Source organism: Mus caroli, unplaced genomic scaffold (assembly GCF_978045245.1).
Source record: "Mus caroli unplaced genomic scaffold, Mus_caroli_1 scaffold_8, whole genome shotgun sequence".
NCBI lineage: Eukaryota > Metazoa > Chordata > Mammalia > Rodentia > Muridae > Mus > Mus caroli.
In genome coordinates this window covers 61,745,285-61,759,742 of record NW_028227263.1, presented here as the reverse complement: position 1 = coordinate 61,759,742, position 14,458 = coordinate 61,745,285, and the positions used below count along the sequence as shown (strand labels likewise).

Sequence of the window (14,458 nt, the reverse complement as noted above, 5' to 3'; positions counted from 1 at the left end):
TACAATGGAAAGATAAAGAAGGAAGGACAGGGCTTTTTCGACCTTATGTACTCCCTTTACCTGTAAACTTATGGGGAAGAGATGTGTTGTCAGCCATGAACTTTATATTGACTAATGATTACTCTCAGAAAAGCAAGGAAATGATGAAAGGAATGGGATATATACCTGGACTAGGTCTTGGAAAAAATTTACAAGGTATAATTTCACCAGTTAAAGCCACAGAAAAAGCAGATAAGAAAGGGCTGGGTTTTTTCTAGGGGCCGCTGAGGAGCCTTTTCCCATTCCGTGGCATACGGAGGACGCGGTGTGGGTGCCTCAGTGGCCTTTACCCTCTGAGAAGTTAAAAGCAGCTAAAGAATTAGTACAAGAACAATTAGACCTGGGACATGTGGAACCCACACAATCACCCTGGAATACCCCTCTTTTTGTTGTAAAGAAAAAGTCAGGTAAATGGAGATTGTTATATGACCTATGAGCCATTAATGCACAAATGCAAGTTATGGGTCCTGTACAAAAAGGACTCCCCCTACTCTCAGCACTTCCTAAGGATTGGAGGATTATAGTAGTAGATATTAAAGATTGTTTCTTTTCCATTTCATTGAATAAGAAAGATCAACCTAGATTTTCATTTACCCTGCCTTCTATTAATCATATGGAGCCTGATAAAAGGTATCAATGGCGGGTATTGCCCCAAGGAATGGCAAATAGCCCTACCATATGTCAGTTATATGTAGGAAAAGCTTTTCAACCATTTAGAGATGTTTTCCCCTCCTTAAAAATTTGTCACTATATGGACGATATTGTGATTTGTGGACCTGAAGAAGAAAGCATACAGCAAGCTTATGGCTTGCTTAATGAAACTTTAAAAAATAATAGCTTGATTATTGCACCAGAAAAAGTACAGCAGTCTAATGTTAGTCATTTTTTAGGAGCCAATATTACTCTACGGTGTGTCACTCCACAAAAGATTAGTATAAGAAAAGATCATCTAAAGACATTAAATGATTTTCAAAAATTATTAGTAGATATAAATTGGATTAGACTTTATTTAAAGATACCTACTTCGGAATTAAAATCTTTATTTCAAATTTTAGAAGGAGAATCACATATTACCTCATTGAGACAATTAACACCTGAGGATTCTGATGTTCTTAGGAAGGTGGAAAGAGCTATCCAAAAAGCACAGTTAAATCGTATAAATGAGCAGGAACCTTTGTACCTATGCATATTAAGAACCATAAATTTGCCAACTGCTGTGTTATGGCAAGATAGTCCTTTAGTATGTGTACTGGCAAGTTTTGTGTCAACTTGACACAGCTGGAGTTATCACAGAGAAAGGAGCTTCAGTTGAGGAAATGCCTCCATGAGATCAAACTGTAAGGCGTTTTCTCAATTAGTGATCAAGGGGGAAAGGCCCTTTGTGGGTGGTGCCATCTCTGGGCTGGTAGTCTTGGGTTCTATAAGAGAGCAGGCTGAGCAAGCCAGGGGAGGCAAGCCAGTAAAGAACATCCCTCCATGGCCTCTGCATCAGCTCCTGCTTCCTGACCTGCTTGAGTTCCAGTCCTGACTTCCTTTGGTGATGAACAGCAATATGGCAGTGTAAGCCGAATAAACCCTTTCCTCCCCAACTTGTTTCTTGGTCATGATGTTTGTGCAGGAATAGAAACCCCGACTAAGACAGTATGGATACTGTCCACATATATCCCCTAATAAGACTATAGAGCATTATCCCATCATGGTGGCAAATATGGCCCATAAAGGTATAAAAAGTTCAATTACTCACTTTGGAAAAATGCCTGATAGCATAATCGTTCCCTATACTGCCGCACAAATGCAAATGTTGTGTGCGACTATAGATGAATGGGCCATTCTTAGATGCAGTTATTTTGGTTTAATTGATAATCATTATCCTAAACATCCTTTATTACATTTTATGCTATTGCATCCAGTGATATTTCCAAAGGTAACGGCTAATACTCCTATAAAGGGAGCCATTGATATTTATACCAATGGATCCAAAACAGGAATTGGAATTTATGTGATAAATGAAAAGGCTGTAAGGTTGCAATTTACACCAGGAGCCCCTCAATTCGTAGAATGTTTGGTGGTTTTAGAAGTCTTTAAAAGATTTCTTATGCCCATAAATATTATCTCTGATTCTGTTTATGTGGTTAATGCTGTACTAGAATTAGAGACTGCCAGAAATTTTAAGCAATCTAGTCCAGTATCTGAAATTTTGATGAAAATACAAGATTGTATTTTGATGCGTGAGCACCCCTTTTATATTCAACATATTAGAGCACATACATCATTACCTGGACCTATGGTTAAGGGAAATGGAATTGCTGATTCAGCCACCAAAGACATGGTTTTCCTATCACAAAGTTCTATAGACAGTGCTAAGAATTTTCATCAACTTTATCATGTCCCTGATTCTTCATTACGACAAAAGTTTAAGCTCACATGAACAGAAGCTCGAGATATTGTCCTACAGTGTGGTAGATGTGTAGAATTTATTAATAGGCCTTCATTGGGCATTAATCCTCGTGGATTGTGACCCCTAGATGTTTGGCAGATGGACATCACACATCTCCCAGCTTTTGGGAAATTACAATATGTACATGTGCCCATCGATACCAGTTCTGGTATACTACATGCCTCTCCATTGACAGGGAAAATAGCAGTTCATGTCATATCTCACTGCTTGGAGGCTTGGGCTGCATGGGGCAAGCCCTTAGTGCTAAATACAGATAATGGTCCTGTGTATACTTCTTCTAAATTTAGCCAATTTTGCAAACAAATGCAAGTGAAACATATTACTGGGTTGCCCTATAATCCACAGGGCCAAGGCATCATTGAGAGAGCCCATCGTACTTTGAAACAATATTTGCAAAAACAAAAAGGGGGGATAGAGGCTATGACGCCAAAGATGGCTCTAACCCTTACAATATTTGCTCTTAATTTTTAAAAATTGGATGATGCTGGAAGATCAGCAGCTGAAAGACATGGACAATGGCCTCAATCACCCAATGAAATGGTCAAATGGAAAAATGTCCATGATAATAAATGGTATGGCCTGGATCCTATATTAGTTAGATCCTGGGGAACTATTTGTGTTTTTCCGCAGGGTGAAGAAAATCCACTTTGGGTTCTGACGCGACTGACAAGGACCATGAAAGGTCAATATGAATCCCAAGATGATCCTGCTATTCTTACTCCTGATGATTGAGACAGGGATAAGTATACCTTTGTGGGCCATAGTAAGATCATGGCCAGTACCTTTACAGGTACATTCCAATTCTTTTACCTAGCCTTTGTGTTTTCCTAAGGAATGTTTTTTGGATGTGCCTTATGCACGACAAACTCCTCAAGAGCCACGAGTGTATAAGAGTACTAGTTTTCATTTAAATTATACACTATGCTTTGTGAACAATGTGGATAAACCTTTACACCCTGTATATTTTTTAAAGAAAAAGATTATTTCTAATTGGGCATATCAAATTAATACTGCTGATACTATAAGTCAGATAGCAGAAAAAAAAGTCTGAGGCATTGCTTACCCTGCAAAGGGTGGATTCTCATATCGCCTCAGGGTTAATGTTAGTGAATCAGAGAATGGATATTTTACAACATAACATGGAACAGATGATGGATGTCATACAAATGAGTTGTGTGGCATCCACTCTGCATGTGTGCATTACTCCCAATAGGTATATTAATAATTCTTTTATTAGAAGTACAGACCTATTGAATTATCTGAAGGGGAACTGGTCACAGGAGCTGGAAAGGTTGCAGAAGAGGCTGCAGATACAGATCCTGAACCTTAATGGAACCAGAGTGGAACCAGTGACCCTTGGATACTTTACCTCTTGGCTTACCTCTGCTTTTTCTTACTTTAAGGAATGGGTGGGAGTGATTTTGTTTGGTGCTGCCATATGCTGTGGACTGGTGTTCATGCTCTGGTTGGTATGCAAATTCAGAACCCAACAAAAACGTGACAAGGTGATTATAACTCAGGCACTTTTAGCTATTGAAAACGGTGCCTCCTCTGAAATTTGGTTATCTATGCTCAAGAATTAGTCAGCATCTGAGTTCTCTGCTCTTGCACCCCACCGATTTATGGATCCATTGCACTGGGATGAGAGAGACTCAATGATTATTGATCAGCCCTTGCACATTGCTGAGGTTTCCTCATTGCATGCGATAGGGTGATCATGATTTCCCCACTATTTCATTTTTAAAACTTGGCTGGCCTCTTTTGTAGAGTTCGCCCTAGGTCATTTAGCAGTTACTGTCACACAGCACTGCGGTATCCAGAGACAGGCAACTTTCCTCATGCACAGACCAACCTAAGACATGGGGCCCAGTGGCAATAGGGTTACCCTATGACGAGTAAGGCTGTGACTTTAGAGGAACGACCTAAAACAGGAGCCACGGAGGATGGACGTAATTGGACAGACCTAGACCAGCCTCATTTTATTAAAATAAAAAGGGGGAGATGTGGGAAGCCACATGGCCGTTGCAGGATGGCCCTGGCTTCTACTGGCCACCACGCATACATAGGCAGTAAAGTTCTTTTGTCAAGATGAGGTTTTGAGAATTAACCAAAATTAACCAATAGATGAGAGACAAGTTAACCAATCAGATGAGAGACAAGTTAACTAATCAGATGAGAGACAAGTTAACCAATCAGATGAGAGACAAGTTAACCAATCAGATGAGAGACAAGTTAACCAATCAGATGTAGGCATGCAAATGAGGTGAAAAGCATAACCCAAGCACAACCAATCCAGGTGTGAGACACACCTCTCCTAGGCCTATATAAGCAGCACCAGTTCTGGGCTTGGGGTGACTCTGCCTCTGCAATCAAGCTCTCCCAATAAACGTGTGTGGAAGGATCCTGTTGCATCATCGTTCTTGCTGGCCAGTCGGGGTCGTGCAAGACTCATGGAAGAAGCTTATATAGCAGATAATGGCCTTGTTGGACATTAATGGAAGGAGAGGCTCTTGTTTCTGTTTATGCTTGATGCCCCAGTGTAAAGGAATTCCAAGACAGGGAATCAGGAGTAGATTGTTGGTGAGTAGGGGGTGGGGATAGAGGATTTTCAGAGTGGAAATAAGGAAAGTAGATAACATTTGAAATGTAAACAAAGAAATTTCTAATAAAAATTTAAAGAAAGAAAAAGAGAGCCATATTCAACAAATAATGCTGGACTAACTGGGTATCTATATGCAGAAGAATGAAAATAGACCCATACCTATCACCCTGCACAAAACTCAAGTCCAAGTGGATCAAAAACTTCAACATAAACCTAGATACACTAAATCTCACAGAACAGAATGCATAGGTACAGGAAAGAAGTTCCTGAAGAGAACACCAATGACTCATGCTTTAAGATTAACAGTTGATAAATGGAACTTTATGGAACTTTTTTCTTTTAGGTAAATAATACTGTCAATAGGAAAAAAAAAAAACAGCAGCCCACCAATTGAGAAAGTATCTTCACCAACTCTACATCTGACAGAGGGTTAATAACCAGAATTTACAAACAACTCAAGAAGGTAGACACCAATAGCCCAAATAACTCAATTAAAAACAGAGTACAGAGTAGTCAAATCAACCCAAAGTTTTATCAAATCAAAAGTGAATTCTCAAGAGAGTATTCTCAAATGGCTGAGAAGTACTTAAAGAAATGTTCAAAGTTTTTAGTCATCAGGGAAATGTAAATTAAACCAACTTTGAGGTTTCATATACAACCATCAGAATGGCCAAGGTAAAAAAGTCATAAGAAAGCACATGTTGGCAAGAATGTGGAGCAAGGGGAACATTCCTTCATTGCTGGTAGGAGTGCAAACTTCTGCAACCAATTTGGGAATCAATTTGGCATTTTCTCAGGAAACTGGGAATAGTTCTACCTCATGACCCAGCTCTACCACTCCTAGGAATATACCTAGCATGTTCTGCAACATCTCCTAAAGATATTTCCTCAACTGTGTTCATAGCAGCTTTATTCATAGTAGCCAGAAAGTGGCTAGATGTTCCTCGATTGAAGAATGAATTAAAAAAAAAACAGTACTTCTATACCATGAGATGTTATTCAGCAATTAAAAATAAGGTCATCATGAATTTTGCAGGGAAATAGATCGAACTTGAGACTATCACGCTGAGTGAGGTAAACTGGTCTTAAAAGGACTTCTATACTATGTATTCACTTATAAGTGGATAATAGTCATAAAATATACAAGGTTACATGGTAACCACAGTCTCAGATAAGCTAAACCAGAAGGAATTCCAAAGTCAGTAAGCTCAAAACTTACTTACAAGGGGGGAATAAATAGTCATAAGAGGCAGGTAGAGTGAGGTAATTTAGAGGGAAGTGGGATGGGGAGGGGAACGGGGTATTCAGGATCTGGTGTTTGGTAGGACAGGATAGATTTATAGATGCCCATGAAAATGAATGAAAATCTACAGTGAACAGAGGTGAGGAGGTAGGACCCATCTCCAGGATGAGACAGAGACCTGGCATAAGAGAGGTGCCCAAGAATCAATGGGGGTGACCTGAACTGTAACTCACTACACTGGTGATATTCAATCTGATGATGCCACCCATCTAGACAGGGGGTGAAGTGATAGAAAAACTAAGCCCCCTCACAAAGCTTTCAACTGAAATTTTATTCTGTCTACAGTAATGCAGGTATGAAGGAGGGAGAAGAGCCTGAGGAAATAGCCAACCATTACCCGACTCAAATTAACATCCATCCTATGGGCAAATACCCATCTCTAACACTACAAATGAGACTCTGTTATGCTTTCAGATATGAGTATGTTGTATTGTGAGAGGCTCCATCCAGCATATGACTCAGACAGATACAGAAACTCACAGCCACAAAGTGAATTGAACTTTCTTACGGAAAAATAGGAGGGAGGATTTCAGGTCCTGAAGGAGATAGGAATTCTACAGGATGACCAACAGAGTCAAATAATCTGGACACTTGGAGGTCTCAGAGTATGAACCACCAAAGTGTTGGACCTATGCCTTCCTGCTTCTAGGTAGCAGATGTGCAACTTGACTTTCTTGTGGGTCCTGAACTACTAGAACATGGGTTATCCCAAAAGTTGTTGCCTGTATTTTGGATATGTTCTACTAGCCAGACTGTCTTTTTTGCTGTCAGTGGGAGGAGAGTATGTACCTATGCTTGCAAAGATTTGAAGTGGCAGGGTGGGGGAATACCTAGGGGTGCTCCCCTTGGTTGGTAGAAATCGGGAGGGAAATATGAGGTTTGTGGGAGCAGGTGAGAGGGACAGGTGCAGCAATCTGGATGTAAAGTGAACAAGTAAGAAAATTAAATTTAAAGAAATAATAAAAAGAATGCAGTTAAAAAGTTTCATATTCAAATGTGTTTGTGTCTATGTTCACAGCAGTTCTCTCATGTTGATGGCACATAGTTTTCATAAGGTATTTGTGTGCTAATAAATATGTATAGTAATATTTTTGCTCTTTTATAAAGAGGCTATTTACAGAAAATGTGATGATATGTTCAATGATAGATTATTGTAATCACAAATTATAGTTTCCTATCACCAATTATCTCCTTTACTTTGGCCATATGTTTACTATAAAACCTTTTATTTTATTATAGTCTGTAAGGCAAGTTCAAACTTTTACATCAGGGTAAGTTATTGTTATTTACAGAAGCCACTATAGAAAACCACAAAATAAATATCTTTTTTTTTTTTTTTTTGGTTTTTCGAGACAGGGTTTCTCTGTATAGCCCTGGCTGTCCTGGCACTCACTTTGTAGACCAGGCTGGCCTCGAACTCAGAAATCCGCCTGCCTCTGCCTCCCGAGTGCTGGGATTAAAGGCGTGCGCCACCACGCCCGGCTCAAAATAAATATCTTATCACAGAGTTACTATTGGCCAAGTTCATTCAAGGTGGTCCATGTCCATGGGCTATTACAAGGAATGAAAATGGCACTCCTGTGACATAGAATTATTTTAAAACCAAATATCAAATTAATTAGTTTTGTGTCCATATTCCTAACTTGGTAGTAATGTAGATATTCTCCCTAGAGTTCTTATTATCCTGCTTCCCTAAGGAGAGAATGGGAATATATAAATTATTGACTAACCCCTAGTGTGAGTCCTAAGAACAAGTGTTAATTTGGTTTTTACCTACCGATGCAATTTTTTGCTCGATCATCTACTTTGTCTTTTTGGAACTATTTATTGGTAACAATATATTTTAAGTATAATTTAAATGTAATACTTTATTGCTATTGATAAATATACTAATAAAATACAGTTTTATATGTTGTATAATTTAAGCTATATGTTTTATTTTTTGCTTAATTGTATCTATTATATTTCCTTATGTGACAGAAACATAAATATTCTAAAAATTAGTAGATTTCTGTATAATATTTTTAAAGTTTGCTATATGCAAAGTTCTAAGTCAGAAATGGTAAGAAAATCTGAATTGTATACAATTTTTAATAGAAATGTAATGTTTTCCCTATATATTGTTCTTTTATTAATGTCCATCTTATGTTTATATTTTTTAGGTACATCAAGTAATCATAAAATACACTTGGAGAGATTGAACTTTGTAAAGCTTCCCTAAATCTCTAGCTAGGAAACCATTGATCCTTCCATCAGATTCTAGATCTTGTTTCAGAGAAGAATGTTATTGATAACATTTTTTTACTTTTAATTGCATCAAAATTGTTAATAAGTAATGTTAATACTAGAATGAAAAGTCTGATAAATATATGCAGTCTTTACATGTAAGCAAATGTTATGTTCTGTGTTTCAAGGATTACTAGTTTCATGGAATACATTCAAATAAAAATGTATAAAAATAAAAATGTATTAGATTTTGTTATATATATATATATATGTTGATTATTATTATCTGAAGATAAGATAGGTTTATTTAATCAGAATATTCTAAAATATATTTATATTCATTCTTGTTTGAAAGAGCCAAATTTGTGTGAGGAAACAATAGGTAATTGTACAAGGTAACATTTGTTGCTTGAAGATGTTGCTATTGCAATAAAAGTGCCACATTCTATTTGCACATCTTTTATTATTTGGAAGACTAATATATATGATAAAATGTAAGAGCTACACAGGGTTGTGAAAATTAGAGACAATAATAATTGATATGATTTAGTTTTTGTTTCAGTCATTGTTATTCATCCAAGAACATCCTTCATTAACTTTATAATGATATACATATATTTATAATGATTGTAATATTTTTCATAGTTCAAGATATGAAAAGACTAGCAATAGAAGTTTATTTATTCCGAAGTTATGTTCTAAATCTGTTGTTGCTTGAGGAATGAAGAGGAGCACATTGCAGTGCTTTCTCTTTTTATTTTATTTTAAAATAGGGTTTTGCTTTGTAGTTCATGTTGGCCTCAAATTTACAATTCCCTGGTCTTAGCCCCCTAAATGTAGAGATTTATTATATGTGAGAATTGGGGATAAAACCATCATATATTATTTATATCATATTTCTGTGCATTTTAACTTACTGAAGAAAGTATTCGTTGTTTCACCAGGAAAAACATGAGTCAGACTATAGAAGCTAAATTTTCATTTATTTTCTAACCAGCTTATACTACAAATTGTCTATTATGTGGTACTATTGAAAATTTGTTTTCAAAACCACCAAACACAGTATTAATTTCTACAAGTATGGTTATTTTCTTCTGACAATTTGGTGAACATCATTATTTTGCATATGTTAATGTAAATGCTATTGTTCATATCTTAAAGATATGGTATCAAAGTTATAGGACTATTTCTACATTTAATTCTTCTAAGTATTTATATGTTGAAGAAGTCATAGGTCATTCATACAGTCATGATTTCATTGTTGATATGATTTCCTATAATTTTGATAATTTTTAGTATCATAGTCTTATCTACCATTGAATATATTTGTATATATAATATGATTGCATAGTAGAATATATGAAGTAAGCAGTTGTGTAATACTCTAATTCTACCTTAATTTAGACTGAAGAAGTGTCTAGTGTCATATACATTAATATAAGACATAACAGAATGTAAAAAATGTTTAAGGTAATGTGAAAATTACATCAGTTTTTCATGAATTGTGAAGTTAATATTTATATAAGTATTCTATATGATTAACAAGTCATGAATTTTCAAGGTCTGTTTAGTTACTTAGCGAATTTCCTCCAGAGATGGAATGGGGATTTTCTTATTCAGAAATAGTATAAATACACAGAAGTTTTAGAAAGGCTAAAAGGTAAATCCATATAATGGACACCAAAGGTAATCAGAGAATTTTTAGGACAGAATTTACAAACCTGTAATCCATCAAATTGGAAGATCTAAATAAGAGGATAATTTTCTTGATAGGCAGCACCTACCAAAAGTTCCCCAGCAATAACAACAACAATGAAAATGCCCAGGGCCAGAAGATTTTAGTATAGAATTCTCCCAGACATTTAAAGAAAATTCAATGCCAATATCTCTGAAATTATTCTACAAAATCGAAACAGGAGGAACATTGCTCAATTCATGCTATGAGTCTCCTCAAACCACAGGAAGATTCAACAAAGGGAATTACAGACCAATATTTCTTAACAATGTATATAATGTACTTGTAAATAGAATCCAAAACATATAAAAATTTCATGATCCACCGCTATGCAATAATAATAATAATTAAGATAGAGGTAACACATACCACCTTCAACCATGTTCTGATATATTCCCAGTTTCTCACAAGCAGGATCCCTGCTTTATCATTCTAATCTGTATTCTGTGCTCTCATTTCTATTAGAAACATCCTGTGGATAAAGAAGATGGACATCTACAATCTTACCACAGTGACTCAGTTCATCCTCATAGGGCTCTCTGACCTCCCTGAAGTGCGCTATCCACTCTTTGTGACCTTTGTCATCATCTATCAGATCACTTTACTGGGAAATGGGCTCATCCTCTTGGCCATTGTGACTGAGAAAAAGCTTCAAACTCCCATGTATTACCTGTTGGCAAATCTGTCCTTACTGGACATATTCTGCCCATCAGCGACTGTCCCCAAGATGCTTAAGAATCTCTTGACTGAGGATCACAGCATTTCCTTTGTTGGGTGTGCTTTACAGCTCTATTTCCTGGTGGCCCTAGCTGGGACTGAAGTCTTCTTGCTGGCTGTGATGGCTTATGACCGCTATGTGGCCATATGCTTTCCTCTGCGTTACTCCCTCATCATGACCAAGGTTCGCTGTGTGCAGCTGTTGTTTGGGACTTGGGCAGCTGGGTTTCTGAACTCCTTTGTCCACACAATGTCCACCTTTAGCCTGTCTTTCTGCAATTCTAATAGAGTTAATCAGTACTACTGTGATATTCCACCTGTGGTGGCCCTGTCATGCTCATCTACCTATATTGCAGAAATGCTTGTTTTAGTGATAGGAGGTATCTGTGGGGTTGGTGCTTTTCTGATCACTCTGATCTCCTATATATACATAGTCTCCACCATCCTAAAGATCCGGTCAGCTGAAGGAAAGCGCAAAGCTTTCTCCACATGTGCTTCCCATCTTCTTGTAGTCTTCTTGTTCTATGGCACCACTATATTTACATATATTCGTCCAACCTCCAGTCAACACTCTCCTGGTAGAGACAGACTCATCTCTATGTTGTATGGGGTCATTACTCCCATGTTAAACCCCATAATCTACAGTCTGAGAAACACAGAAGTCAAAGGAGCTCTAAGAAAAGTTTTACATCCTAGGATATGTTCACAGAGAGAATGATGTAAGTCTTCTCAAGCTAAGATGTACTTCTTGTAGATTCTTGATTCATGCAGTTGGCATGTTTTTTTGGTTAGTGAATTGAAGTTATTTGTGTTTAAATTTATTATTGAAATGTGTGTTGATTGTAGTCATCCTGTTCTTGATTTTTGTCTTGGCTATACTTATTTGTATCTTTAACCTGTAATATTGATTCTCATGTTTCCTTAGATTTGATTTGTTGGTTGTTTATAGTGTAGAACATTTTCCTTTATCCTTTATATATGACATAGTTTTTACGGGTATATATACTACATTGGTCATCAAAGCCTTTAAGGACTTGGAAATGCATTGTTCACCACTCTTCTGACTGAAATTTTTCATTAGGAAATCAGCTCTAAAGCTGTAGATAGTTTTTGTTGTCATTTCTATTAGTTTTATTGATGTATTTCTTGGTTATCACTTAGTCATTTGTTCTGCCTGAGTTCTTTCTTTTTAATTTCTCTTTTTAAAAATATTTTTATTGGATATTTTATTTATTTACATTTGAAATGTTACCTCCTTTCCTGGTTTCCCTTCCAGAAACTCCCTATCACAACGTCCCTCCCTCTGCTTCTATAAATGTGCTCCTTCACTATTTCAGCCACCCACTCACTCCTGCCTCCCCACCCTGGCATTCCCCTACAATGGGTCATCAAGCCTTCCCAGGATCAAGGGCCTTCTCCCCTCCCACTGCTATCTTACAAGACCACTCTCTTTAATTTCATTGTTCTATTTCTTTGTGTTTCTTTAAATTATTTGAATTCTTTGATCACATTTATGATTGTTCTTTTAAATTCTGTCTTCTGATGCCTATCTAAATAGTCTTATTTGGCAAACATTTCTATAGTACTAGTACATTTTGGAGAGAAGATAGTGGCCTAATTTGTCAGATTGTTGGTATTTTGTGATAAAGTCTGGGTATATGCACTTCCTTTATTAGCTCTAAGTTTGATATAGACAAAGCAGATTGGAGTAGAATAGCAGACACATGGGAAAGCTGGACCTACAGGTTGGAAATAACTTGGGGTAATGAAGTCAGGAGTACATATTATCCTTGACCTTTGAGCAGGATGTATTTCCCACAGTGTGAAGGTATACACGCCTATGTGGATAGGTTGCATGTTGTATTAAAGGGCCTTTCTGTTGGAGAAAAGGTAAGGTATAACTTTCTAGAAGCCAGATTTGATTGAGGAACTAAATGTGGGACCTGGGTGAGATCTCATAGTTTGGGAGATACCATGGATAGAGCTTCAGGAAGACTCACCAGGTGTTTTATTGATTAATTTTGATGTAGGTATTTGTAGCTTACAATGGGAAGTACCACCACTGAGCTGGTAATCCTGGGTTGTATAAAAAATTAAGATAAGAAATCTATGAGGAGCAAGGCAATAGGAAGTTTTTCTCTATGGTTTCTGCTTCATTTCCTAACTCTGGGTTCCTGACTTGAGTCCCTGTTCTGAGTTTTCTTGATTATGTACTGTATATTGTAAGATGAAATAAATGCCATTTTGTCCCAAATTTGTTTTATAAGTGTTTTTTTTTATCACAGTTATGGGCATTTGACTGGGATTGCAATAACAAACATGAAAGTCTCTTTTGGGGAGCAGGTATGAAATCCAATCATAAAATAGTTAGTGACTCTATAATAGTCCTATCAATGTCTTCTTGCCTGGAAGTAAGTATTGAGGTATGCTAGATCCAAATTTTGGTAAGACAACTGATGTTTTATTTTATAATAAATAGACTTAAAGCACCTTTTCCATTATGAAGTCTAGTCAGTAGAGATGAAATTTGTTAGTTGGTTTGTGTTTGATTTCTTTGTCATTTATCCAAAGCTTATGTTATCTTCAGAACTAAGGATTTGTTAAAAATTTTTATGTGGACCCACAAGTCAGCAAATTTCAAAGTGAAAGAATGTAGTTAAGCTGACAAACTAATAAATTATGCTAAGACTTGCTGGTAGATTTACCAGCACTTTACACAACGCTTGGACTCAACCAGTTTAAGTAAAATAAATATGGAAAAAAGATCATTGCAAAGCCAGTCATTCTCCTTGGGGAATCAAGAAGCCAGTTTTGACCAGTTGAACAACATATACATACACTGAATATGAACACATGCTTCTCCAGAGAAGCGGGTATCTTTGATCTCCTGACACTGGGCTCTGTGTCTGCTCTGTGCATTAGAAAGACAACTGCAAGTGTTGGGCCCAAAGGTATTTTCTGGGATGCTTGACAAGACTGCCACTGCTCCCATGCACGGTGTATTCATGCCATGCACTGTTGCACAGTGCAGTGTGCTCAATCAGCTTACCATAGTCGAATTCTTTCATTGCCCTCCAGAAGAACTCAAATCATCATTGGTGCAATTACAACAGAAAACATGTCTACAGCTGGCAGCTGGTACCTCTAATTTTACTTCCATGTGTGGAACTGCACACACAGTGTGATTCTTGAGCAAAAAATTCAACTACTGTGACCAGAAGAGCTTGTTAATCCATAGTCTTTGCTTTATTGTATGCAAAGTGAGCTACTGCACGGAGCGTCCTGAGTCTGTCTCTCTGTCTCTTCTTGAACATCAGCTGGATCCTTTCTGAAACAACCAGAGAAGCATGCTGAAGCTTCTTTTCACTGTGGCTCCTT

The 14,458-nt window shown here is 37.1% G+C and overlaps 1 protein-coding gene across 1 annotated transcript; it reads left to right on the top strand.

The window, feature by feature from the left end:
• Nucleotides 1–10,841: 10,841 nt before the first annotated feature.
• Nucleotides 10,842–11,798, top strand: LOC110299459 (olfactory receptor 5V1-like). Its single transcript, XM_021169161.2, has one exon. It carries the CDS (start codon nt 10,851–10,853, stop codon nt 11,796–11,798), a length of 948 nt encoding a protein of 315 aa, XP_021024820.1. The 5' UTR covers nt 10,842–10,850.
• The last annotated feature ends 2,660 nt before the right edge of the window (nt 11,799–14,458 follow it).